This window comes from Phacochoerus africanus, chromosome 5 (genome assembly GCF_016906955.1).
Source record: "Phacochoerus africanus isolate WHEZ1 chromosome 5, ROS_Pafr_v1, whole genome shotgun sequence".
NCBI classification, from domain to species: domain Eukaryota; kingdom Metazoa; phylum Chordata; class Mammalia; order Artiodactyla; family Suidae; genus Phacochoerus; species Phacochoerus africanus.
The window spans coordinates 122,792,033-122,819,316 of record NC_062548.1 but is presented as its reverse complement, the minus strand read 5'-3'; the positions used below and the strand labels follow the sequence as shown (position 1 = coordinate 122,819,316).

At 39.0% G+C, this 27,284-nt stretch overlaps 2 protein-coding genes across 2 annotated transcripts in view; both read right to left on the bottom strand.

Moving 5' to 3' along the window:
• Positions 1-6,627: 6,627 nt before the first annotated feature.
• TTC32 (tetratricopeptide repeat domain 32) lies at positions 6,628-12,444 on the bottom strand. The gene is made up of 3 exons (XM_047782582.1): positions 12,150-12,444; positions 7,777-7,943; positions 6,628-7,020 (listed from the first exon to the last, which is right to left on the bottom strand). The coding sequence occupies exons 1-3, from the start codon at positions 12,299-12,301 to the stop codon at positions 6,893-6,895; spliced, it is 447 nt and encodes a 148-aa protein (XP_047638538.1). The 5' UTR covers positions 12,302-12,444; the 3' UTR covers positions 6,628-6,892.
• Positions 12,445-18,280: 5,836 nt separating this feature from the next.
• The window catches only part of WDR35 (WD repeat domain 35), a 58,813-nt gene continuing 49,809 nt past the window's right edge, over positions 18,281-27,284 (bottom strand). Inside the window, 8 exon segments of the mRNA XM_047782581.1 lie at positions 18,281-19,595; positions 19,900-20,140; positions 21,129-21,285; positions 21,925-22,065; positions 23,212-23,376; positions 24,270-24,322; positions 24,325-24,379; positions 26,595-26,727. Coding sequence (XP_047638537.1) covers positions 19,445-19,595; positions 19,900-20,140; positions 21,129-21,285; positions 21,925-22,065; positions 23,212-23,376; positions 24,270-24,322; positions 24,325-24,379; positions 26,595-26,727 — 1,096 coding nt within the window. The 3' untranslated portion in view covers positions 18,281-19,444.

Below are 27,284 nucleotides of genomic sequence, written 5' to 3'. Positions count from 1 at the left end.
GTGTCTCAAAGACACATGGGGTGGCTGTGACCTTCTCAGCAGGCATGAGGGCAAAGCAGCGTGTTTTGTAGGGAGCTCAGTCCTGGGTGCCCTCTCCTGATTCAGTCGGCGTCAGGACCAGATGAGGAAGTGAGAGCCGTTTCTTTCCCACCCTCCCTTGTTCTAAAAAAATGTTCACCCCTTTTCCTGCAAAGCCACATTCTGTGGGTGCAAAAACACGAAGGCATATGTGTAAAAAGCCTGTCTGCTGGAAACTGAACTGATATTTACTGGGTGCTCTTTTAGTTCCCCAGGGCTGTCTTAACAAAGACCACAAACTGGGTGGCTCAGAAGGAAAGAAGTTAATCTCTCACAAAGTTTCAGACCCTAAAGTCTGAAATCTAGACGTTGGCTCCTCTCCCTCCAGAGTCTCATGAGAAGGATCCTTCCTGCCTCTCCTGGTTCTGATGGTCCCAGGTGATCCTTGGCCTGCAGCAGCATCACTCACTCCCATCTCTGCCTCTGGCTTCACATGGGCTTCCCCTGGGCCTGTGTCCAAATTGCCACATTGGCTTAAGGGCCCACTCACTCCAAGAGAACCTCATCCTAACGAATCACAGGGCGACAACCCCACATAGGGTCACATTCTGAGGTACCAGCGCTTAAGACTTCATCATATCTTTGGGGGACACAATTCAATAGCAGGTCCCTGTTATAGAGGCATATTCAAACCTCAAGTTCTTGCAGACTTTGACCTTTCTTTTAAAGAGTGCTCTTCCTTCCTCTAAATTAAACTAGAACCATAAGTTGTTTTTTAAAAAGAAAAAAATGAAAACAGCTATAAATCACTTTCTCAAGATCAATGAAGAACCAAGAGGGTCAAACGCTTGTCCATCCCACACCTAATAGCCAGGGATGAACCTGCAAGATCTAAATAGCAAGCCAATTGGCAGATCATGATAGCAATTTATTTATCCATTCGGCATATTTCAGGCCCTTCTGTGTGCCAGGCACTGTGTGCCAGGTGCTGATGATACAGACAAAAAAAGACAAAAATCTCCACCCTTGGCATAGCTTACCTTCCAGTGGAGAGACGGGCAGACAAAATTAAAACATGGAGCAGGTAGAGAGAGAACAATAAAGTGAGATGAGGAGTACGATCGGGATTTGCGTTCGAAACGGGGTGGTGAGAGGAGATGACAGGCAGGCAGAGTCGCAGAGGACCGGAGGGCCTGGCCTGGGGTGAGGGATGCAGAGTGGAGCCAGTAAGCACGAAGTTCCTCCACAGCAGCTTTTGGGAGAACTTTGCTTCTCACTAAGCCAGGAGCCAGGACAGGCTTTCAGACCCTCATGTGACAAATGCTCATTTAACTCAAAAACAAAAGGACCGCCAGGGTGCTGAGACTCTTTGAGAAGCCGAGTAGTTAGGGTCGATGAGGAAGGAATTGGGGGATAAAGTTACCAGATTAAAATTAAAACCGGTTCATGTCCTCCAGGACGAGAAAATCATAACCTTTGGGGTTATCACTTCTAGGCAGAAATCATTTGCATTTCCTCTGGACAAAAATCTTCAAGTCCCACAGAATCTTACAGAGTCTGGGCCCTATTCAAGAGCAAATAGGAAATCAAAGAAAGATGAAGCCCTAGAGAATTGAAATAGTCCGTGGGTGGGTCTGTTAGGCGGTGTTCAGCATGATATTGAAAGGCCTTTTGCCTTTTTAATAAATGTTGGATACTTTTTCTTAACATAAGATACAAATTTACATATTGGCAGCTGTGGCTTTCGATTTTCCAAATGGAGTTTGCTCTTAATATTAATCTCCTTTTCACCATCTTTTGTGCCTGTTTTCAATCAGGCATGAAAATTATCAACAAGCAATTCTAGAATTACGATAATGTTCCATTATAAAAATGAAGTATATTTTAATATTGTTTTGACACTCACCTTGATGGATACTAAAACATTTTATGAGCAATTTCAATTTTGTATCAGGTCAAAAAAAAAAAAAATCCACGTATCTGCTTCGAGTTGAAGCCAGCAATAAAAACTGACATTAACATCAGTTTTGAATTTTATATGGATTTTGGACATCACTTTAGGCAAAATACTGAATTTCTTAGCCTCGGTTTCCTCCTCTGAAAAATAAGATCTTTGTCGCTTCACTGTTGCACGTGCTGTGATTGTGCTGACAGACTCAGAGCTGGGGTTATGCTGCCTTGCTCTTCATCACTCTAACATGTATTCACAGGTCGTAATTTCTGCTGGAGCTTTCTTCTTTTACGTTTTTTTTTTTTTTTTTGCCTTTTCTAGGGCCACTTCCCTCAGCATATGGAGGTTCCCAGGCTAGGGGTCTAATCGGAGCTGTAGCCGCCAGCCTACGCCAGAGCCACAGCAACGCCAGATCTGAGCTGCGTCTGCAACCCACACCACAGCTCACGGCAACGTCGGATCTTTAACCCACTGAGCAAGGCCAGGGATCGAACCCGCAACCTCATGGTTCCTAGTCGGATTCGTTAACCCCTGCGCCACAACGGGAGCTCCGAGGTTTCTTCTTTTAATCTTGTCTTTTGCCATATGGATGCGTCCTTTTATCTTCCTGTGATGTTTAAAAGTAAAATTAGTTTTTTTAATCTTACCCGTTATTGCTTTGTTTTCCCAATAAAAGCTTTACTTGGATTTCTCATCCTTCTTTTCTTTTGTAAAGAATGAAATGGTGTTTTCTGAAGTCCCCTTAATATTTCATGAGAAATGCAACAAATCTCAGTGTCTCCTCTGTTTCTCTTCAAATGCCTTTTTTTTTTTTCTTTTTTGCTTTTTAGGGCTGCACTCGTGGCATATGAAAGTTCCCAGGCTAGGGGTCTAATCAAAGCTACAGCTGCCAGCCTACACCACAGCCACACCAACACCAGATCTGAGCCGCGTCTGTGACCTACACCACAGCTCACGGCAACTGAACCCACTGAGTGAGGCCAGGGATCGAACCTGCAAACCTCATGGTTCCTAGTTGGATTTATTTCTGCTGCGCCACGACGGGGCACTCCTAAATGCCATTTTTAACTGCAGTCCCTTTACCATAATTTGATGTCGCATAGTCAAGAAATATAGAAAACAATGCAAACCATTACATTTAGGATGGATAAGCAATGAGGTCCTGCTGGTTAGCACGGGGAACTATATCCAATCACTCGTGATAGAATATGATAGAAGATAATACGAGAAAAAGAATGTGTGTGTGTGTGTGTGTATGTATATATATATATGTAACTGGGTCACTTTGTTGTACAGCAGAAGTTGACAGAACACTGTAAATCAACTATAATAATTAAAAAAAAAAGAAATATAGAAAACACCATCACAAGTGTTTATCTCAAAGCTACTGAAATGACACACTGAGCTCATGTACCTGCTGTTCAGTTAGCTCATCACTAGGCTCATGGAAAGTTACAGCACATGCTTGTCAATAACTAGTGTTTTAAAATAACCTGTTCCCTCAAATACGTTAAAGAAGTGTGCTCTAAGAAAGGAAAGTTGCCCATCACAGCTTCGGGCAGCGACGAGCCTCCCATTTACTCCACACACGTTTCCAGTCAGAGAACAACACATAAGCCAAATTGGAATCACGCTACTTATTTGGAAGGAACCAGAAAAGGCAGCAGTTTTTAGGACTCTTCCATCTGTGCTGTACGTGCCCTGTTGCGTCTTTTGAAACACTCTCACGTTTAGCCATTAATTTGCCCCAAAGTGGTTTTCTGTGTTATAACTTCATTAAGCGCAGTTGGCGTGCAAGTGGCGTGCAAGAAAAAAACCATGAGACCCAAAAAGCTTGCAAAATTGGTTTTAAGAATGGTACAGAAACTCTGAATATACCAAAAAGCCATTAAATCGTGCGCTTTATATCTCAATAAAGCTGGTTGTTTTTAATGGCACGGAAAGAAAAAAAAATGAGTAAAGGAAGCCTTCGTGCCATTATAGTTTACGTAACTGTTGTAAATGTAATTACGTAATTTCAAACTATTACTTAAACTTGTTTTTAGCACTCAACTGATACATGTTTCTAGCTGTAAAAAGTACGTGGGTATCTCGGGCTAAAGTGGAATTCGTAATTTTTCCAGTTAAAATTAACATAAATGTTTTTCATTTCACAGCTTTTCACTTAGCAGAAACATTTTCAAGGACAAAGCTGTTAGGCAAGATGTGGGTTAAACAATTTGAAGCTTCGAGTTCATTGTCTTGGGGAAATGAGACTTGACAGAGATAGAGATACTGAAAGGAGTATCAGTAGAAATACAGAGTCGATTTGCACCGAGTGGCAGGGTCGAAATACATCCTGCCCACTGACATAGACCTGCGAAATGGCAGAGGCCAGAGAAAGACAGAAAAATCAGCAAAAGTCTGGAAAAGGGTATGACCAAAAGCTGAGGTGGACATTTAGTTTGCTCATCCAGCAGTCGGGCTGCAATTTGCTATCATGAAGGAAGTCCTTATGCTTCATTCAGTTTCCAATTTCAGAAAAAGACAAATAGCTCCATGGCTAAAAGTCATTTTCTAAGCGCAAATGTAATTTATATCCATGTATTGTCTCTTATCTTACTTTGTAAAGGACAAACCTTATAACAAACCACAATTTTCTGCCTTGTTTACCATGAGAAAAACTGGAAAGCAATATAATGTGGATACTTTTCTAATAGAAAAATGTGGGAAATATAAACAACGGCAAACATAAAATATCTTTTTAAAAGGCACATAGCAAAGGTTTTATTAAATCAGAAATTTAGAATCTGAATGTGTAATGTCCGAAGTTTTGAAGAAAATAAAAGAGGAAAATATATTATTCTTTAGTTGTTTTCGGTAACTTGAGAAAAATAAGTGCCTGGATTCCAAATCAGCAAGTGCTGTTTCTGAACTTCAGTGAGCTTTTTTTTCTGATAAAGGATGAAGAAATGTTGAATAAAACCCTACAAACCCAATCAAATTTTAACAAGTTTTTTTTTTTTCCATGGTACATCTGATCCCAGTCAAGATTTTTTTTAAAAGCCTTTTTAAATTAAAAAAAGAAAAAGACTAAAGAAAAGAGGATATAAGCCAAGGGAAAATAAAGTTATTGAAGGATTTTTTTTAAGTATTTGATTTTCTGGGTAGACCGGCTTTAAACTTTCCCAAGGCCTAGAGATGTTGCTTTTTTTTTTTTTTAAGTTTTTTTAAGAGGAATTCTACATTTTAACACAACTTTATAAATTCTTTTTCAAGACATTTCCAACAAATAGAAAGATAAGTCATATTGGAAAATGTGAATCATTCCAGAAATATAGAGACCTTCAGTTTCAAGTTTCATTTCCGTTTAATATTCATTCACCTGCAGCCCAAATTCTCCATGCATTTTGCCAGACATTATTTATAAACTACAAACAAGGCAATTATGTCCTCTGCTTTATGAGATCACTTAAACTCAAAAAAACAACCAGTTTTAAGGCTGATGATGGTAACGGGATCTGGGAAGGCCACAGGAGTCACTCTGAGTCCTCTGCAGACCCTGGGCAAATACACTCTTTTCTCCTGATTAGGGCAATTTCCACCCAGAATAGTTTTTCCAAAGCAACAATAAACTAGTCTGGGAGATCCCAAAATGCAGGATCTGTATCTTTGAAAGCCAAATCTCAACCATAAACTACTCCCCCCGCCCCCCCAAAAAAACGTAGGTGAGACATGGCTGGCTCTGGCTTGTTTTCTCTTCAAATTCTTCCCAGTTCTTGAAAGCTTCATCACAGCCTAATCGTTTGTTGGCAGCACCCAAATACAATAGATTTTTTAAAAAAGCCTTCTATTTAACTAAGTGCTTTTCGTCACCTCTCCAACCACCCCCCCAATGCACTCACAGTTTATTATATAGACTTTGAACAGCGCTTGGCTTATAGAGATTACTCAGTAGTGGTGGATTGATGGCAATAATTACGGTCATTATCCAGAGACAGAAAACTGTGTTTGATATTTAAATCTTAATCTACCCTTATCAATGATCACCAGAGAAAATCAAGTGCAAATCGAATTCTTTCAAATGGCTCTCAGGTAAGACGTGTTTATTTTTAAGTCCAAGTGTTATATGTCTCTAGCCAGCTGTATAAAAATAGCTTTGCTCTCAAAGTGAATGCCATGGGGAGAAAATGGGCAGGGAACTATTGCAGATTAAAAGGACACAAAGAGACTTAACAACAAAATGCAATGTAACGTGATTGACTCCAGACCTAGAAATAAAAAGCTATACAAGACATTTTGGAAACAATTGGGGAATTTGAATATGGGCTGGGTATGCATGATATTATAGAATTATGATTTTTATGAGGTATCATAATGGTATTGTGGCTGTAAAGAAAGCTGTCTCTGTTCTTAGAAAATGCAGGCTGAAATATTTAGGGGTAAAGTATTGTGATATCTGCAGCTTATTTTCAAATGGTTCAGCAAAAGGTTATATATTTAAATATAGTGAAAAAGCAAATGTGACGCCATGCTAACAAGCGGTGATGAATCAAAGTGAAGACTTTGTAAGTGTTTATTGCATTTTGCTTCCAATTTTCTGTGGAGGTAAAAAATTTTAAATAAAAGGTCGGGAATAAAAACCCAGCAAAATAAATAGTTGCACTGAAGAAAATACCTCACATTTCTTTAAATATTTTACTGTAAGAATAATATACAATTATACAATGTTATTACTTATTTACACTTTATAAAAGCATGCCTATTCAACAGTTACCCAAGCCAAAATTAACTACCTTACATACATCATTTCACTTTCAGTGCTACGCCATGAACCTCTTTACATTAAATATACATCAAAAGAGCTTAGCACCCACTTTCAATCAGACGCAATGAGATGCCACACAAGAACCATGAGTGACTATTACAATTATGTTAAAATTTTCAGTAATTTCTTCTTTGCTTTTCTTCTTTGTCTAGAATAGTCTGTTTTAAGCTCAAAATAGCATCTTGAAATCCAGGATTTAAGTCTAGTACTTTCTTGAAATCTTCCAAAGCATCATCAAAGCATCCTGTACCAGAATCAAAAAAAAAAGAAAAAAAGGAAAAGAGAAAAAAAGCTGAGTATTTCTACATATTATTCACAGCAAAGTTTGGATACACATACTTTCGCTTTTATAATTTACAAGCTTTCAACCACTCCTGCTAAAGGAATTTTTTCCCCTTAGTAATGGTAAAGGGATGTGTGTATCACAGCAATTTTGCAAACCCTTACAGAAGAAACACACTTACAGTGAGTTATGGGTGTACGTATGGGGACTGAACAGACAAATAGCCTAAATCATCACCACATTTCTACAAAATCCTGTCTATTTTCTATACTTATAGTAAAATTAAAAAAACAGGAAATCAATATTCTTTTTAACACTTTAAATGAGAAACAGTCCCTACAGGTCCTTAAATCCAAGAATCTAAAAGTCCTTCACTTTATATTGTCTCGTGGGCCTTCAAAGACTTTCACTCGGCAAAGTGTCACAGGGGATCATCGCATTACCCTCGTTTTGCAGTTGGGGATGAACAGGCACAAGTAATGGGGTCATTGTCACGCGGGCGCCCAGGTCCAATTCCCACCCCAGCGCTCTGCTGTGGTCGCTCACACCTCTTGAAAGCCTCACATAAATGCAGGTACACTGCCTTTGTTCCAGCCTCTAAGCCTGAATTTCGAATACCTTTCACACTTGATGACTACGATGTTAGTTTTGCAACATTTGAGAGCTCAGAAGGCAGAGAATACAGTCAAGGACAAAAGAGGGGGGTGGAATTCTTACCCAGCCTATACAGTATCAACCCTCTGTTGTAATACGGAACTTCGAAATCGGGTTGGGCTTCTATGGCAGAGGTGTAGTCGTCCATGGCGTCATAAAAATCAACCCTGAAGTACTTGATTTGCCCCCTGTTGTTATATGCAGTAGCCAAATCCTCAGGGCTGCATTTGCTTTAAACAAAAAGTTCACATTAAAAACACCGTGTGGCCAAATTCCTCTCGTTTTCTGCTTTCCTTCTCTTTTGGGTATTGTCAAACTTCATAGCCTATAACTTGCAGTATCTACACGGAAGAATTGGGTGGATGGGGAAAAAAAATGCAAGGAAATAAAGCAGTGGAGTCCATTTTTGTTTAATCCTCTTACCTGCTTTTTTTCATGTAGGCAGGGTTATGGCATGACAATGTCAGTCGGCAAAGTACATTCACTTTATTGTGTGTTCAAAGCCTGTGTTCACTGTCAACTTGTTTGCCGAATATAACATTAAAATGATTATTTACTTTCTAAGCACACGCCAGTGGGGCAAAGGTGATACCTCCAAATAGAACTGAGCAAGGGAAAGCCAGCCCAAAGTTCAAGCCTGCTCTGGACATGTCATAGTGAATCATCAATTTTATCCTCAAATTTTTAAATCATCTCAAAACAATGAGATTTGAAATCATTTTCCACCAGTAAAGAGACGTTACTTCTAAGTGAAACTTGAACACTCTGACGCCAGGCAGTGCGCTCTGGGGACAGAACTGCTCTGCTCCAGCCTCAGCAGGTATCCCCACCTCAAAGCCAGCCTGGCTTCCCATCGCAGTTCATCAAGGCGTTGACCACTCGGGGGCGTCCTGTGTGCACAACTGGGGCTCTGCAGCTGAGGGCTTCAGAGGCTGCCCAAGGAGCTCTGAATCAGGAGACTTTCCTAGGAGGGGTCCTATTTTTCCTATTCAGGCAGCTCTGACCAGCGACCAGCTCAACGGGACGGAAGGACACACACACACACAGCCTCGGCTGGACAAATCATCTGCACAGAGACCATCACAGGCTTTGCTCCATATCAGAGATGATTCTGTTTTCTTTTTTTCCAAAGGAGTCTCAACTTTGAACAGGGAAGAAAGATGCAGGCTAAACGCATCTGTCATTCTTTGCTCTGCTGCACAGTGCAAAGTCTTGTTCTCAGAAAATATTTGTGACTGCAGTCCGTGTTGCTAAAAGTTACTTCTCTTAAAAAAAAAAAAAAGGTATTTCTCTTAACACCTTGATCTTGGGGTCTCAGACAGGGACTGTAACTGCTGCTGCCAGTGGGTTACTCACAGCCTAGGGCTCTCTTTCAAGTTTAAGTTTCCTAACAATGGAGAGAAACCACTGCAACTTTAGAAAATGTCTGTTTCTGCGAGCTAGGACTGAGAGAGGGGACACACACAGACACTTCTGATGCCACTGGCACCACTGTTAAAACCTAGAGAACACGAGGAGACTGCCCCATTCACCTATTTCTGTCAGGGTGGGAACTGAACCCTGCCTGCGGGTAAAGAGTTTTAAGAAAAATGCAGCCTTGGGACTCAGAAAGGTTTTAGTCATTAAATTTCTATACTTCAAAATGTTGTTATAAATGTCTTATTATCAGAAAATCATCAAATGTTAGATTTAGAATTAGATTTCACTACGACAAATTCTAAAAGCCTACTCTCCATATGGAAACTGTTTCATACTTTAAAAACATGGGCTAATAGTTAAAGCCGATTTTTTTTTAACATTGAGATTTTTGCAATGATAGTATTTATTTTAATGGGACGTAACCAAGTTACTTAATCTAAATGTGGATTTTTTTTTTTTTGCACTTGCTACATTTAGCAAAGAAAAAATATTTGGAAATTGGGTTTATGGCTAAGGCTGCACTTTTAGATATTAAAAGAAAATGTTACAAACCATTCAGAGTGGCAGGCATGCAAAGATCGCGAATGCTGTTTCAAAATGATTCAGTGACCCATTATTTTAAAAATAAACAATCTCTAAAAGATATATTTAAGGAAGAAATTTGAAATGACTGAATTCAGTTTATCCTTGAGCTCCTAGAAGAATTTCAGAACCATAAGGAAATTAGAAGGTTCACAGAGGCATGCTGAGCAACCTTCTACTAAACCACATACGATTTTCCCCCCAATGCTCGTAAGGGCCGGAAATTACATTTGCCGCCCAAGAAATCTGTACTCTCAGACTGAGATGCACCAGGGAGGAAAAATAACAAGACTAGATGGCATCAATATACCTGCTGTGGATGAATCCTTTTTGAAATCTACTCGATTAGTCTAAAAAATACACTAGTGACTATAACAAAAAAGACGCAGACTCACAGACACAGAGGAAAAAAGCCAATGGTTACCACTGAGGAGAGGGAAAGGCGGAGGGGAGCCACAAGGGTAGGGGACCGAGAGGTACAAAATATTAGGTATAAAATAGGCTACAAGAATATATTGTACAACATGGCCAATATTTTAGACAATTTTATAACAGCCAGTATTTTATAATATCTACAAATGGACTATAAGCTTTAAAACTGTCAAGCACTATACTGTACACATCATATTGAACAACAAATACACTTCAATAAAAATTTTAAAATTTAAAAAATTTAAACTTACTAGATAAGTTTATTTCTAGAACTCGAAACAAGAATTGAAAACTACATTTTCTATGCTTACTAACTTTTTTGGAAATTGGGTTTATGGCTAAGACTGCACTTTTAGATATTAAAAGAAAATGTTATAATACTTTTTGGGGGGTGGGGGGTGATACTATTTTACTGCTTGTTTCAAAACTTCTATTAACTATTATTCTAGGGTATTATTGAAATGAAAAAGTCATTTAATTTTTCTCTTTAATCCTATGTAAGTTTAACAAACAGGAGAAGAATCTCAAGCTACATACTAATAAGACAAGCTGGAGTTCCCGTGGTGGCTCAGTGGTTAATGAATCTGACTAGGAACCATGAGGTTGCAGGTTTGATCCCTGGCCTTGCTCAGTGGGGTTAAGGATCCGGCATTGCCCTGAGCTGTGGTGTAGGTCACAGATGCGACTCGGATCCCACGTTGCTGTGGCCCTGGTGTAGGCTGACAGCTACAGCTCCAATTCCACCTCTAACCTGGAAACCTCTATATGCTTCAGGTGTGGCCCTAGAAAAGACCAAAAAAAAAAAAAAAAGACAACAAACAAAAACGGAATAAGACAAGCTGACATCCTGTCAAGAAAAGTCAAATCCTTGAGGGAAAAGGAGAGTGATAATGCAGACAGCACGAAACTGTCAAAAGCTGTTCATTCAAACCCTCCTTGTTCTCTCTTCTCATCCGACCACTCAACACCATCAACAAGAACAACCACAGCAAATGTTACACCTTCAAGCATCAATCTGAGATTCTTTGGGAAAGCAGGTATTAGCAGATGAGGTTGCTAACATCACAAAAAAGACAGGCATTCCACGCTCTCTGCTGGAAGTACACAGCACCACTTCTAACAGTACTCTCACCACAACTCTGCATCTGAACTGGGTCAACCTCAGGATTTAACTACCAACTCACAAGCCATGTAGGAGGCAGAGGGCCCTATTAAATGACATCGGGGGATGAATTCCGCAAATCCGAAATAGGGGAAACTCTGGGGACACATGATTCGGTTTCCTCACCAAATCAACTGCAAGGCATAAAAACGAAGGCGAGCCCTATACAGTGAATTTGATGTGCATCCCAACTGGAGCCAACAGCTAAAAACAAACCAACAAAGCAAGAATTTTACGGATCAATCAGGAAAGCTCTAAAGCTGGATATTTGATATTTGATATGTGATACCAATGCCGAGGTTAGGTCCTTGTAAATCCTTAATATCTAACAATGTATCCTGAAACATCCATGGATGCATAATATTATGTCCGGGATGAACTAATGTTTAAGCCCAGTGATGGCTACCTGGAGGTCCATTATACTATTTCCATACTAAATTTATTTTCATTAGTGAAAAACAAAACACCTGCTGTGATGCTGTGGTTGAAGTCGCGGTACTTTGTGCGCGAGCGTGGCACCCGTGGCATCGCGCCCTCACCAGGTCGCAGATACCCCACTTGTTAAAATGACAGCTGGAAAAGCGCTATCCGCTCTAAGACCGGATCAGAGTAACAAGGGATGAAGACACTCAAGCTGAAAGGCAGCCGGTACCCCGGTGCTCTGACTCCCCGGTGGGTGTCCCAGAGGAACGCGAGGAGAGCCGCGGGCCAGGACATTCCCTTCACCGCCCTTCGGGAAACTAAACAAACGCCCGAGGTACCCTTGAGCGGTGAGATCAGACAACACCAGGCTACTCCCACCTAGCGGAGACCCCGCACCCCCACATCTCGCGATATTTACCTCCAGGGCGCCGCTCCCTCGGAGCCCGCACAGGCGCACTGGCGAATGTAAGCGGAGTACAGTGCTTCGGCCTCCGCATATTCGCCTTTCTTGAAATGAGCCTGGGCACGTGCTAGGGTTACGGGGCTTTCTTGCCCTTGCTGTCCTTCCATAGTAGTCGGAGACCTAGCTTTCCGTGTAGAACTGAGGGTGATTTCTGAGCGACTAGAGGCAGCACCACAAGGCCACTTCCCCACCCCGGAATTTATCGCGTAGGCAAAACCTCGGCGCAAGCGGGGGGGGGGGGGGAGTTTGTACCTTCCGCGGACCCGTCTTCTCGCGAGATCAGTGACACCGCCCCCGGAGGGCTCAGAAACCTCAGGAGAACTTGTGCCAACGGAGACACTTCTGTAAAGTGCGGTTTTGTTGATGAGTGGTGCTTCCGCTGGCCTCGTTTCCAGAGAAGCAGTAGATCGGCAGCACTAGACTGGTTTCTAAGACCGTGGTCAGAAGTTGCAAGAAGCTTTGCCCTTTGTTACAGCGAATGGTGGAGGATGCGGGGTGCAGTGGCTGATCGTGCTGGGAGCGTAAAAGACCTTGGTTTGTTTTACGAATGGCTCAACGGCCCGTGGAGTTATTGTTATCGCAGCACTTTTCTGGTTCCTGCGTCCGCCCTGTAGACGGTATTTTTAGTCGGCTGTGATTACACTGAGACATTTTGTGTTGAAATTCCAGGAGCTTAGTTGTCCCATAGTCCTGAGTCTTATTTCAGACTCAACCATTTATTAACTCCAAGGCCGTAGACTGCAAATTTCTCAACCTTTTAAAACCTCCAGAATAGTATAGGAATTGACTGAACTGTTTAGGAGTTCCCGGAGTGGCTCAGCAGAAACGAATCCGACTAGGAACCATGAGGTTTTGGGTTCGATCCCTGGCCTCGCTCAGTGGGTTAAGGATCCAGCGTTGGTTTGAGCTGTGGTGTAGGCTGGCAGCTGTAGCTCTGATTAGTTCCCTAGCCTGGGACCCTCCATATGCCACGGATACAGTCCTAAAAGGCAAAAATAATATTAATAATAAATAAAATAAAATTACCTTAAAAAAATAAAATACATAGGAATTAACCGAGGAGGAGAAGGACTTGTATAGTGAAAACTGCAAATTGTTGATGAAGGAAATTAAAGCCATAAATAGACATCCCTTGTTCATACTAAAGCAACATACAGATTCAATGGAATGCCTATCAAAACCCCAATGGTATTTTTACAGAAATATAAAAAATCTATCCTAAAATTCATAAGAAATTCCAAGGGATGGATTCCAAATAGCCAAAACAGTCTTGAGGAATTCCCTGGTGACCTAGGGGGTTAAGGATCCCATGGTGTCACTATCTTGAAAAAGAATAAAGTTTGGGGACTCACACTGAATTAAAAACTTATCAAAGCAACAGTAATCAAAACAGTGTGGTATTTGCATAAAGACAGTCTTTTCAGTAAATGGTGCTGAAAAAACCATTTATTGGAAAGAATGAAGATGGACCTAAATGCCACATTAAAAAATTAACTCAAGGTGGATTAAAGGCCTAAATGTAAGAGCTAAAAATTTTAAGTTCTCAGAAGAAAACATAAAGCAAAGTCTTCATGACACTGAATTTGGCAATGTTTTCTTGGGTATGACACCAAAGGGACAGGCAATGAAAGGAAAAATAGACAAACTGGACTTGATGAAAATTAAAACCTTTCGTGCAGCAAAAGACTATCAACAAATAACCCAGAGAATGAGAGAAAATACTTGTAAATCACATCTGATAAGGATGAGGAATACAAACATGGAGGTTCTGTGGAGCAGGTTTGGTCTGGTGTCTCCATCACACCTGAGAAGCTCTGATCTACAGGACACTAGAGGGCCCTGCCCAGCGACTGAGGTGCTGGAACCGGGCTCAGCTGCTGTCCCTCTCTGACTCTCGCCTGTCTTCCACACAGTCCACCTGCACTTGGGGCTTTGCCTGCAGGGTGGCAGCATCAAGACTTCCCTCAGCCAGCTCACCCCAAAATACAGCTACAAGATGACCTGCTGAGAGTGTCGTGTCCACCTGCAACCCCACCTGCCTCAAGAAATGTAACCACCACCACAACCTGTACACCAAGTAGTTGAATAAGCCTTCTCCATGGGCTCTTCCTTCCCCCACAGGGCAGCCTCCTGCCTGTGCCCCATGGCTGTGGAGCCTCAGTAAAGATTCCCTGTCACTGACTGGGGCAGTAAAAATAAATAACAATTAATACTCTGTTTGGGAAAAGTGTCTTGGGAACTTGTTTCAGAACAAGCAATTTGAGAAGAATGCACTACCATTCTGTCTCTAGCCTGCTGCTCTAATCTGCAGATCCTGGACTTGAGCTGCAACACTTCCAGCCTCCGGCCGACCATGCTCACTTCAGACTGGCCCCCACAATCTGAATTGGCTCTTGCCAGTCTAGCTTGTTACTCTTTTTTTTTTTTTTTTTTTTTAGGGCCGACCTGTAGGCATATGGAGGTTCCCAGGCTAGGGGTTGAATTGGAGCTACAGCTGCTGGCCTACACCATAGCTCACAGCAATGCTGGATCCTTAACCCCACTGAGCGAGACCCAGGGATTGAACCTGCAACCTTATGGATTCATTTCCACTGCGCCAAGATGGGAACTCCTAGTCTGTCTTAAAGTTAGTGGTTTTGTATATTGACAGACTCCCCAGTTTGTCCTAAGTCTGAAGTCAAGGGGAGATTCTGTCAGCAGCCGAGAACCCCTGAGGTTTTCCCTCCACTTGCGGGGCTTGTCATACACTTGTGCTACTAAGTGTATAAGGTAGACAGTCGCAACACCCCCCAGATTTTCTCTGACTGTTAATATATTATGCAGTGTTAACACACTGCACCCTTACAGCTGCCTATTTCAAAAATCTGAACGTATGGCCAGCATATATTTGAGCTCATTGATGGTTAAATTTAAATGTTAATAAAACAGCATACTCCCCCCAAGTAATATTAATTTAATTTTCTAAATTACCTACACACACTGTACATATATATTTCCAGAATATATAGAGAACCTTTAAAACGCAACTTTTCCAGAGTGGGCGTCCTACTTCGCATTTCCACCAACACTATGTGAGGGTTTCAGCTGCGCCATAGCTCCACCAACACTTGTCCGTTTCCACTCTAGCTATTATAATGGGTGTATCGACGTATGTCCTTTTTCTCTAAATTTTTACTAGCTAGAAATTTAAACTATGCCAAATAAGAAATGACTACCTAAATAGTAACTCTAAGCTCTTTGTCTGCTTTACAATTGAATGCCTTTTATTTGTTAAAAAGACTTTTACTTTCTCATCTTTATAAACTTTTGAAATTTTCTACCATGACCATAGGTTAGTTTTATATGCAAAAACAAGTGTTAATTTCTTTTAAAAAAATGAACTGAAGAAATAGACAGTAGGGGGCAACATAATATTGCTTTTTTCATTTCAGAAACTAATGTTTGGACTCTCGATTTTTTCCATTAAAACTCTGGCAACAGTTTCCCCCCATTTCAAAACGTGAGCTCTGTATAACTGACCTCCAAGGAGTGGTAATTCACTGCAACATCCAGACATTAGACCTTTGCCTAGTGTACGTTATTGACTTGTCGTTTTCCTGTCGAGAGCAAAAGTGATCTTGTACAACTGTTGTATCCCCTGCCCCTTTCTCCTTTCATCCACTCTGGAACCCAGTATCTTTCTGCCCAGCCTGCACCAAAACTTTTAAATCAAAATAAGACAAATACCATGTAATTGTAAGTTATAAAGGAAATAGGATAAATACAATTTTTACCTCAACATTTATTATTTTCACATTTTTCCCTATAAATGCCACACGAAAGCTAAAATCTCAGCTCTTAGAAAACAAAAAGATAATTAAGTATATGATAGCAAAAACATATATATATATATATATACTATATATATAAAATAAAATTAGCACTTGTGCATGAGAGTAGGTTAACAATGCTACACTGCTTGTTAGCACACTTCGTGTAGTTTATCAGTCAGTACCATCATCTCCATGCTGTGGCCTACCATGCTGCTCTTTTTTAAACTCAATGCATTTTATTACATTTATAGTTGTATACTGATCATCACAATCCAGTTTTACAGCATTTCCATCCCTCACCCTCCCCAACCTGTGTTCTTTGGAAACCACAGCTTTTTCAAAGTCTGAGTCAGTATTTGTTCTGCAAAGAAGTTGATGGTATCCTTCCACATATAAGTGATAGCATATGACATTTGTGTCTCACTGTCTGACTAACTTGGCTTAACATGATAATTTCTAGGTCCATCCATGTTGCTACAGATGCCACTGTTTCATTCTTTTTATGGAGTAATATTCCATTGTGTATGTATCATGCTACTTTGAAACTTAACATAATTCAAGCCAAATTTTGTGATGAAGAGTATTACGGGGTCAGTTTATTACAAGAGAACAACATTCATTGTGTCCTCCTTAAACTGCCTCATCCTGTCTATCCAAATTCTCTCCAAGTATTTTTTATTATAGACAGTTTTGCTTCTCTTTGTCCCCTTCATCAGGGGAGGATTTGTTGGTGTTGTTATCCTGAAACTTTCTTCATGTTGAATCAAACCGTTTGGGTCAATTCATACTGTCTTTCTCTGGCACTATTTTTAAGGAGGACAAAAGTCTCTCCCCAAAACATTATGGCAGATCACGAAAACATCCACAAATGTAAATCCCAAACAGTCAAACTTTTACCATAGTTGGAAAGATATGTCTGTGTGTGTGTGTGTAATATGTATGTGGGGGTACATGTATGTATGTAAGTATATATGCACACATGCACATGTACATATGTGATGATTAGGTATACACGGTATGAGGGGTTGTTTTTGGAGATTCTGATTTCTGAATTAAACTGAACAAAAAGTAGTGATAACAATTCAGGAGCTACCTGATATAATTAGTTGGAGGAAAAATTCTAGGGCTCAGGTGGCAAGGAATCAGAGGCAAATGAGAAAGCTCCAAAAGAGTTCCCAAAGGTATCTTAGAAAAAGCTTGAGGAGTCAACGGCTGATTTTGGAATTGAAGCACATGGGAGTATAATCGACAAGTCACAGTAGGGCTAGAGAATGACAATCTAACTTTGAGTTCTCTGCTGATCCCGGGACGAAAAAGGAAAGGGAAAGAAGGGGTGTTCGGGCATTAGACCATGGACCAAGAACCACAATTCCGAACATGCAGTCCTGCAGGAATCCTTGAACCTACATCCCTGAATATTCATCTCTCACTGATGAAGCAGAGAATAGTTTCATAGCTGAAAATAGAAAGTCTTGTGATATTTTGTTAGGATGTTATTTTCTGATTTGGGGGAATATTCTCTTCTGTCACAGAAGAAAACAGTTGAGACAGATGAAATTCACTGTGGTAAACTTAGATAAATCCGTGACTTATGAGACATGTTAGACAAATAGAGCATATGTGTGTGACTATATCTAATATTGACGAGGCACTCAAAATATAGAAAGCAACCATAAGGCACTAAACATTCCCAGCACACTAGGTGTACATAAGACGTAAAGTACCAATTCCTGTGATGTCTTGATTCAGTTACCCACTGGTGACTTACTCTGGTCCATCCTCTGCCCAAGAAATACAACAGAATCCAGGACCGCTCAACAGGCTCTTTGGCACCTGCAGCTGTGACCAGGTGACCCTGCCTCCGCTACGGAGCAGGTGTGCCTCACTGGCCTCGGGCACATTTCATCTGATTGGGCCTCTTGGCTCAAACTCAACTCTGGGCCTCTTTCTAGCCACGCTATCAGGGGGATGCTGATGAGGCAAAGTAAGAGTCAGGACATAAGAACAGTACATAACTCAGCAATCAGGGACTGTAATCTGTCCACCCACTAGCATCCTACGCTAATGCTGTTCATCTATCTCAACACTTTCTCCTTGTTCTTCACGGTGTGTTCCAAGTTGACTCCATAAAGCCACGTGACGCGAGCATCCTTTTTTGGTTTGTGACCTTTTCTGTTCACGACCTCTGGAATGGCCTGTTTCGTAGTGTATTTGGAGGCAACCATTATATCAAAGTAACTTCCCACAAGGCCCATGGACACAGCCAGAGACTTCTACAACTTGTGGTCTTTTCCTTTTATTCAGGCACAGGAGCCCACTATCTATTGTGAACTCATTTATGCTCTAAATTTCTTCTCACAGCTCCCGATTCTCAACCTGTGACAAGCTTAACACATCTCTAAAGGATCAAAAACATATCACATTGAAAAGGAACCTAAGTATTGAAGCTACAGTAACAATGCTGCATATTTCTCTTTATTGAATCTACTAAATACCAGCCAAACTCCAACAAATCCTCTTAATGAAATATTGCTGAAATCTGGCCTGTGGCCACAGAATGAGAGGACATTAAGTTCATGAAAAATAAATGGAGAACATTATTAGCTACATAAAACAGGTAAGAAAATACCCATTACTGATTACAAATTAATGACAGTAAGTCAAAACAGATGCATATTGAGAATCACTCCCCACAACCCAAGAGTTGTTTAGATGAAGGGTCTAGCTTGGTGACAATGTTTCAATTAAAACCATAACTACAAACAGGATGTTTTTGTATAAATTTACATCATTATAAATAGAGCCAAGTGTTCTGTACAAAAATATGAAGAGTAAATGCCAAATGCCGTTTCTTCAATGAAACTAAAAGGGTAGATTAAAAAGGACAAGCTATATAAAAAGCTACAGTAATAATTCAAATTGTAAAAAAAAAAAAAAAAAGGTCTTAAAATGCCTTCTCACTTGTGAAAACGAAGTGAAGCCTTTCAATGCTTTTTTAGTTAAACACGCCACGCACAGTGCTCACTGCAGTATTACAGTCGTTTAACCCACTTCTAATACGGGTTATGTCAATTCCCTATATTCAACTTTGCCCCATTCCTATGCTTCCCCCATCTCTCCCTGCCAAGATTTTTAATGAATTATTAACCCTGACACTGTGAGAAGAAATTTCATATTTGGAATATTTCCATAGTATCACAAGATAGATTGATAGACAAAACAGGTGGACAATTCAGCTGATTTCCATACATTTTATATGAAAACCAGCATCATTATTTAATAGTTGTATTTTTACACATGTATGTATACATTATGTATTTTACATATATATAATTTGTATGAAAATACAACTGAAATAATGATGCTGATTTTCATATAAAACACATGGAGTCAACCTTACTATATAAACACTTCAATTATATGCGGTTTGTCACTTCTTCATCCCACTGAACTGTGGCACAAGGGACAGAAGTTGTAGTTACTTATCTCCTGGGCCAGGACACAGTGCTTGCACATGTTGCACATCCAGAACTGATACTCAGTGATGGGGCTTCCTGTGGCAACACATGTTGGCAGTTTCCCTTCCCCTCTGTAAAAATAAGAGGAAAAACAATTACACTTTAAAATTTCTAATTACTTAAAACTTTATTTATTACACTAAGAAAAAAAACCCCAGGAACGAACAACATTTCAAGGTGAGTTTCAAATAGAACCTTTTCTTGCAATGAGAAAATAAAACATTAATACACTTGTAAGACCTAATAAAACAGAGTATAATGTTAAGGTAGATTACTTCAAACTTTAGTGCTTTCATTATTATATTAAACTATTTAGGTATAAAAATCAAGTTTCTAATAAGGTAGAATGACCCGTGCTAATCACAATCAGCCTACCCTTCAAGAAGGCTGTCCAATTCGGATTTTCTGTTATCTTTTGGAGTATATTTGGTGAAGATTTCTAGAGCAAGCTCTTCGTATTGCTGTTTCTGGTCCGAACTGAGGGTCTCTAAAGATTCCAGCTTAACAAAAGCTTTTGAACAAGTGCCAAAGGCTCTACTGGCACATGCACAGAGTGCTAACAGAGAGTAGATCTCAACGGCAGGGATAATGTCTTCATAGTCCTTCAGGTGAAGAGCTAGGAAAGAGAGACAATTTGGATTCTTTAAAGCAATTGTGGTGTGATGGACACACATGGGGAAGAATCTATGTTAAGCTATTTCAGTCTAACCTACACAAACTTTAGCAAACTTAGTGAAAACAATGGTAGGTGATGGGAGAACGAGTAGGAGGAAGGAGGCTGCATGATCTCCACATCCTGTATCGCCAGCTAACAGCTCAGGGCCTATGAAGCATCCAGTATTGCCACTGCTGTGGCGCAAATTCAGTCCCTGGCCCAGGAACTTCCACGTGCCGCAGGCATGGTCAAAAAATAAAAAATTAAAAGGAGATCAACTCAAGTGTTAGAAATGATTATCTGAGTTATAAAATTATTTTATGAGTTATTAGGTTATTTTGCTTCTTTGTTTTTTTCCTCTTTTGGTTGAAATGGTTACATAAATACCATTTTTTTAATAAAAATCAAGTTAAATGCTATAATAATCTCTCTACTAATATGGAGAGACTTTACAACTGTTCATTATATTTTTTAATAAGTCCACAAGAGTATGATCTGCTATACTCCCCATATTGTAAAAGAAAAAATTATTTTAAAATATATATATACTTATTTTATTCTTATTTACATATATTATTATATATTAAATATGCAAATTTTATATTATAGAGAGAGAGACACACACACAAAAGTACATGGACTGGGCTATCAAGTGTTTCCTGTGCATAATAGAACAGTGACAGTAAACACTACAAACGTTCTTTCTGCTTATCTCAAACATCTGTTTTTTCTATGAACCCTGTATATTGCGCTCCTTGTATTGAAAAAATAAAAAGAACTTCAAAAAGAAAATGCACAAGATAAAGCATATAGTAAATCTCAAACACGTGAAAGTAAATCCATAGACAAAAGTTATCAACATTAATATAAGGGCAAATTGAAGGAGCTGGCCCTTCACACCCAATTTGTGATTTTTAAACCCAGTGTCTACATTGGGTAGCGTGCCCACCTGTCTTCAATGCCATGTCGACATAGCCCTCGTAGAGCTGCCTCTGTGCCAGTATGAAGAAGTGGTAAGCCTCAGCCCCCCGCCAAGCATTATCTGTGAAACGACTAGTCGTAGACAGAATGTCTTCTTCCAGCAAACCAGCCAAAGCAGAGGTGGCCTACAAGGAAGGCAGACCCACACTTTGAGTCAGCACCACGGTGACAATGACGTCCTTCCAATGAAGATGACTTCAAATACATAAATTAACACATTTTATCATTATAAAACTGTCATTACAGACTTAGTTTCCCCATTATAAGTCATATCTTGTTAAACCGACACGATCAGATTTTTTCTTTTTGTATTTATTGAAGTATAATTGACAAATACATTTAAGATGTACATGGTGCTGGTACATTGTGAAAGGATTCTCCTCCTCATGTATGACTGAGTTTTTAAATAGAATTGATTAAACTTTAAGTTAATGCTAGGTTCATATACACATTAAAATAATATGCATATTTTAGCAAAGTTTTTAGAACTCAGTGATTAGAAAGGATTTACCATGTAAGGAATCTAAGCAAAGATAATGGATTAGTCTCATAAAAAATAATTTTAATACTGCCAAATTGAAATTTTTAATACTGCCAAATTGTCTCAATTTGAGTACGAATTCCAAATCAGTCATTCCTTTTTCTCTTATAAGAAAGTAAATGCAAACAAGCAAATTAAATGCCCTGTCCACAAAGAGAGGTTTGACAGTATGTTTCCTTTAAACACTTCAGATGACTTCATGTTACTTAATGATCTACTTTACCTCTGAGCTCTTTCCTGTCACTTTTCCTCGTTGGGCATTTTTCACTTGCTCATGGTACTGCTCTATAAGTAAAGCTGATAGGACATAGAGCTTCTTAACACGTAAAGGTTTAGTTCTTTTCTTTGCCTCTTCATCTGCAATCTTTAAACATTTAAAGAATTGAGGGAAGACATTTCTTAATCTATAATTGTATGAATATTATCATTTCTGAAGATTTATTCTCTAAGGAGGAAAGGCAGTAGGATAGACTATAAACATCATGCATTTATGATAAATATTTTAAAATACATTTTCTTTTCCTTAGTACTGATAAGTACTTAGATCTTTCCTTAGTATTTAGCTGTGGGAGTTAGAATTCAAAACAATTTTAGAAAATAACAGATGCTGTCAATAATTAAATAGGAATGATGAAAGCTTTCATGGAATGGGTAGTATTTTACATAACACAGAGATATTTATTTATTTATCTTTTTGCCTTTTCTAGGGCTGCACCCACGGCATATGGAGGTTCCCAGGCTAGGGGTCGAATGGGAGCTGTAGCCACTGGCCTAGACCAGAGGCCAGAGCCACAGCAACGTGGGATCCGAGCCGCATCTGCAACCTACACCACAGCTCACAGCAACGCCAGATCTTTAACCCACTGAGCAAGGCCAGGGATCGAACCCGAAACCTCATGGTTCCTGGTTGGATTCGTTAACCACTGAGCCACGACGGGAACTCCACACAGAGATTTTTAAAATAATGTTCCAGGTACCCAGAGATGAGATGACTTTAACATGGTATATCCCTCAAAAATTTAAGTTTATTTAAATGATTCAGAGGGAAATTCTTCCTTTGTCATTAAACCAACTGGGAAAAGAATAGAACAGAAGGTAAAATTTGCACACATTAAACTATATTAGTCATCTTCCCTCTAAATGTATACTATGAAAAGTGTAATGTTTTTGAAACTTGTACATTTAAAAGACTCAACATTCTATTATCAACAGGATTTAATTTCCAGTTAAGGGAATTTGTACTTTTCGGTCCCTGAAAATTCTATAATTCTTTGTTAACTCTGGTATTAAGTAGACATACAATTTTTTTAAGTATCAATAAGATGCTAAAGTTAATAAATAGCCCTTTCGGTAAAAGGTAAAAATACAAAGATAACACATAGTGATAGCAGTAACAAAATGACAGGGATTTTGCTCTAATAAATATTTGCTTCCAAAGACAATGGAAAATGTGTTCTGAAAACATTGGTAACTAGAACAAACCAAACACTCACCAAGATCATTACATTACCTTAAACATCAGCTTAGCAGCGTCATAAAAGTAATTGGCTTTCCGATAGAGTTCTATGGCATCGAGAGTTTTATTCTTTTCCAATAAATGAGATGCATACCTTGCTAACAGGGAACCAATTTCTTTCATGCTATGATTTTTAGCCAATTCAACAGCTTTGTTCCACTGGGGAAAAATATATACAAATACAACTACTCAAGATTTAGTCAGCTATGTCTAAAAACTCAAAATAAAGCTTTAGGTTTATAATAATAATACTATATCAAAATAAAAAACTAATATGTTTTTAAAAATCACTTAAAATCAGAGCAGTTATAAATTTTATGAGTCAAACAGGTGTAAATAATCAAATGATCTAAGACTGATTTGTTTAAGAATACATCTGAAAAAGAAAGCTTCAAAATTTATAATCATACTATCTTATAATTTGTACAAACTATGAATGAGAAAAAGATGCATTTGTTTATAGTTTAAAAATGCAATTTCAGTTAAGAAAATGTCCTATCAGGCTTAACATTTAAAAGTTATTTTTATAAAGCAAATGGAGCTTTATAAAATACTTTAAGGAAATACTTGAAAGAATACTTTGAGAGTCAACAATTTCAACAATTCTGCACTTTAATTTTAGTTAAATTCCAGCCCTTAAAAATATCAAATATATGTTTTCTATAAAGGGAAAGGAAAATAGATTTGCCAAAATAAATAATGATAAAGTAACTTAATTCCTTCCTCTTGCAAGGACCATGAACTGGTCGTCCTCTGGAAACAAAACCAAAGCTTAATAAAATGCAGGCAATTATGAAACTACTTCCAGACAAAAACTTGCCAGACTAAAGGCACAGGGTTTCTTCATGTTCCCCCGCTGGGTTAGTTATGAGTGGATCGCCCTCGAGGGTAGCACTTTGGGAGGTAAGTGCAAACTCCAACATTTTCTCAGTCCTTAGCTGAGTGAGAGACCATCTGGCTCCTTTCACAGCATCCATCTCAATCTCTCAACTCTTACATTGGCTGCAGTCTTGAAAGCATCGCTACAGTGACTTTAATTTTCAGTTCCTTACTTGGTTGAGATGTACACAGGTATCCACTGCTGCCTTTGGCTGATTACATTTCAAAATGCCATCACTGCTTGTTCACACATTCCAACTCTCACAAACATCTGTGCTATTTCCTGTGGACAAAACAGTACTATCAGATTTCAGAGAACAAGGAAATCACCCATATTTTAACGTACAAAACTCCATAGGGACATATGAATATTCAACTTCCTGGTGGTTACAGTAATTTTTCTTTTAAACGGACACAGAGAGCGGAGGCTACATACCAAAATGGATGCTAACGCATCACCTTCTGTTCAATCAGTGCTTCATTGGCTCACGTGGCAGATCTGACTTTCAACCAGATTCTGAAGACACTGCATTCTGATCGTCTCTCAGGTCAGTAGCTAGTTTATAAAAATGTCAAGCTCCAAAACAAACCCTACACTAGTGGGAGCCAAAAAAACCTTCAAGCAATTGATGTTATACTCAAGGCTAATCATTAATTAGAGGCTTAAGAGAAAGCTCACACTCAACGGAACTCTCCAATACCTCTATAAAGAAATGCCCTGACAAGTGGGCCATTCATCATTTTGGGAAGCTACACCAAACACAACCCCATCACACCCACTGGGCCGTACGTGCCATTCTCACAATGTCAGTTTTTCTCTTTCCTAATAGCTAATTGGCCAGAGTTTTTCTCTTCCCATCTGATAGTGGGGAACTATCATAAAAGCACAGTTTTGTATCCAACTATCTTTTTAAAAATAATGCTTATATTTTTCTGATTACAAAGTAATATACCCTTACAGTTAAAAGAAATTTTTAACGTGAAAAAGTTAAGTTACTCATAATCTTATTCCCATATTCTGGTATAATTTCCTAATATATGTGTCCTATGAATATATACATATGTATTTCTGAATATATCATAATCATATTATATAGTTTTGTATCCTGCATTCCTCACTTAAATATTTTGTGTATCTTCCCATTTAATTAAAAAAATCCTCCAAAACTCGATTTAAAATTTGCAGCACCGCTTAAAATTTTTTATTACTATTTTATTTTTTATAGCCATAATTACTTAGTATTTACTCAGTAATACCGCTATTCTGGATACCCTACAGCAACATTTTTTCCTGTGTCATCATACACACCTAACAGATGACAGTAATGTCAGATACTGTCCCTATAAGTTATTCAATTTATAACTTGAATAAGTATAAGCTATGGGTTACAAGTAGTTTCAATTCTTTCCTACTCAAGCAAGCCCATAAGATGTATGTGAAAATGCCATTATTACAGGGATAATAGCTCTATAATTCACCATAGAGAGAAAAATGAATTATCAGCTACTCATCAATTAATTAACAAACAAAATTTTGTGGCAGAACTCACAACTGATGTGTCCAGACCCTACAGTTGAGAGCAACTACTTCTCCAGGTATTGTATAGCTCAGGGATTTACATTTCAGATAAAACAAATAAAAGAGAAGCTCACTTACATAATTCAACAATTAATATAGGGAGACTTAAAAAGAAAATTTTGAGCCAAGTTACAGAGAACTCTGCTTTTAGTTTCCCTTTTCTAAACATTAAATCCCACTATTGTTAATATAGCCCAATAAAAGTCAAGCTATCTTTTTAAACTGATAGCAAATTTCAAACACACATACATACACACACAATACTTCTCAGACCCACCTCAAATTATTTTGAAGTGAATCTCTGAAAATATATAATTTCAGCAGTAAATATTTCATGTGTTCAGCTAACTTTTTTTTTGTCTTTTTTTTTTTTTTTTTTTTTTGTTGTTGCTATTTCTTGGGCCGCTCCCGCGGCATATGGAGGTTCCCAGGCTAGGGGTTGAATCGGAGCTGTAGCCACCGGCCTACGCCAGAGTCACAGCAACGCGGGATCCGAGCCGCGTCTGCAACCTACACCACAGCTCACGGCAACGCCGGATCGTTAACCCACTGAGCAAGGGCAGGGACCGAACCCGCAACCTCATGGTTCCTAGTCGGATTCGTTAACCACTGCGCCACGACGGGAACTCCTGTTCAGCTAATTTTTTAAAGCAATTTTACAAAACTGACAACCTACAAAAGACTGTGATCCTGTTAAAATGGTAGGAAAATGACTGATTTTTTTCCTCTGGATTTTTAGGCATTCTGTAATACTGATAATTTTTTTTTAATAATTTAAAGCATCATTTCGAATCTAAGAACCTGTAAATTTACAGTTAATTTTTAATTTTCTGTATTGCAGAGGACATTTCCTGATTACGACATAAAAACTTTATAAAGTAACCTAGCAACTCTAAAAACTAAAATTTATAATACCTACTGGAAGCAACTTGTGGTTTTCTGGAAGTGAATTGGCAAGATTCTCCAACCCCTCGTAATCTTCTAACATATAATAACATTCAGCTAGGCGTTCCTGGTTCCGGCCTTGTACATAATATTGTACAGCATTCAACCTATGGAAAGAAAACGACTTTTAAAACTAGGGTGAACTCCCTGATGAATAAGCACTCTAGTCCTCATCTTCAATTACAGAATGTCTTTACAGCTAATGAAGCAAAAAAAAAAAAAAAAGACTGCATAGCATATTTTAGTTACAACATTATTTGAGTATTCTTTTTTTTTTTTTTTTTCCCTGCTCTTTAGGGCCGCACTTGCGGCAGATGGAGGTTCCCAGGCTGGCAGCTGTAATCAGAGCTATAGCTGCCAGCCTACGCCATAGCCACAGCCACAGCAACATGGCATCCAAGCTGAATCTGTGACCTATACCACAGCTCATGGCAATGCCAGATCCTTAACCTGCTGAGCAAGGCCAGGGATCGAACCTGCGTCCTCAGGGATGCTAGTCAGATTTGTTAACCACTGAGCCACAATGGGAACTCCTCTTTGAATATTCTTAAGAAATATTGTTTCCATCTGCTACATGGTTGTATTTCCAAACACTGACATAAATAAATAAGCACATTGATCAAAATGACAACATAAGACTAAAAGCCAATGATTTCTGAAAATA

Bases quoted from the DNA above. Each gene is read 5' to 3' on its own strand.
- TTC32 (XM_047782582.1), bottom strand. From the start codon at position 12,301: ATGGAAGGACAGCAAGGGCAAGAAAGCCCCGTAACCCTAGCACGTGCC. The intron at 7,944-12,149 runs GTAAATATCGCG...TTTTGTTTAAAG, and splicing joins GAGGGAGCGGCGCCCTGGAG to CAAATGCAGCCCTGAGGATT. The intron at 7,021-7,776 runs GTAAGAATTCCA...ATTCTGGTACAG, and splicing joins GTTGATACTGTATAGGCTGG to GATGCTTTGATGATGCTTTG.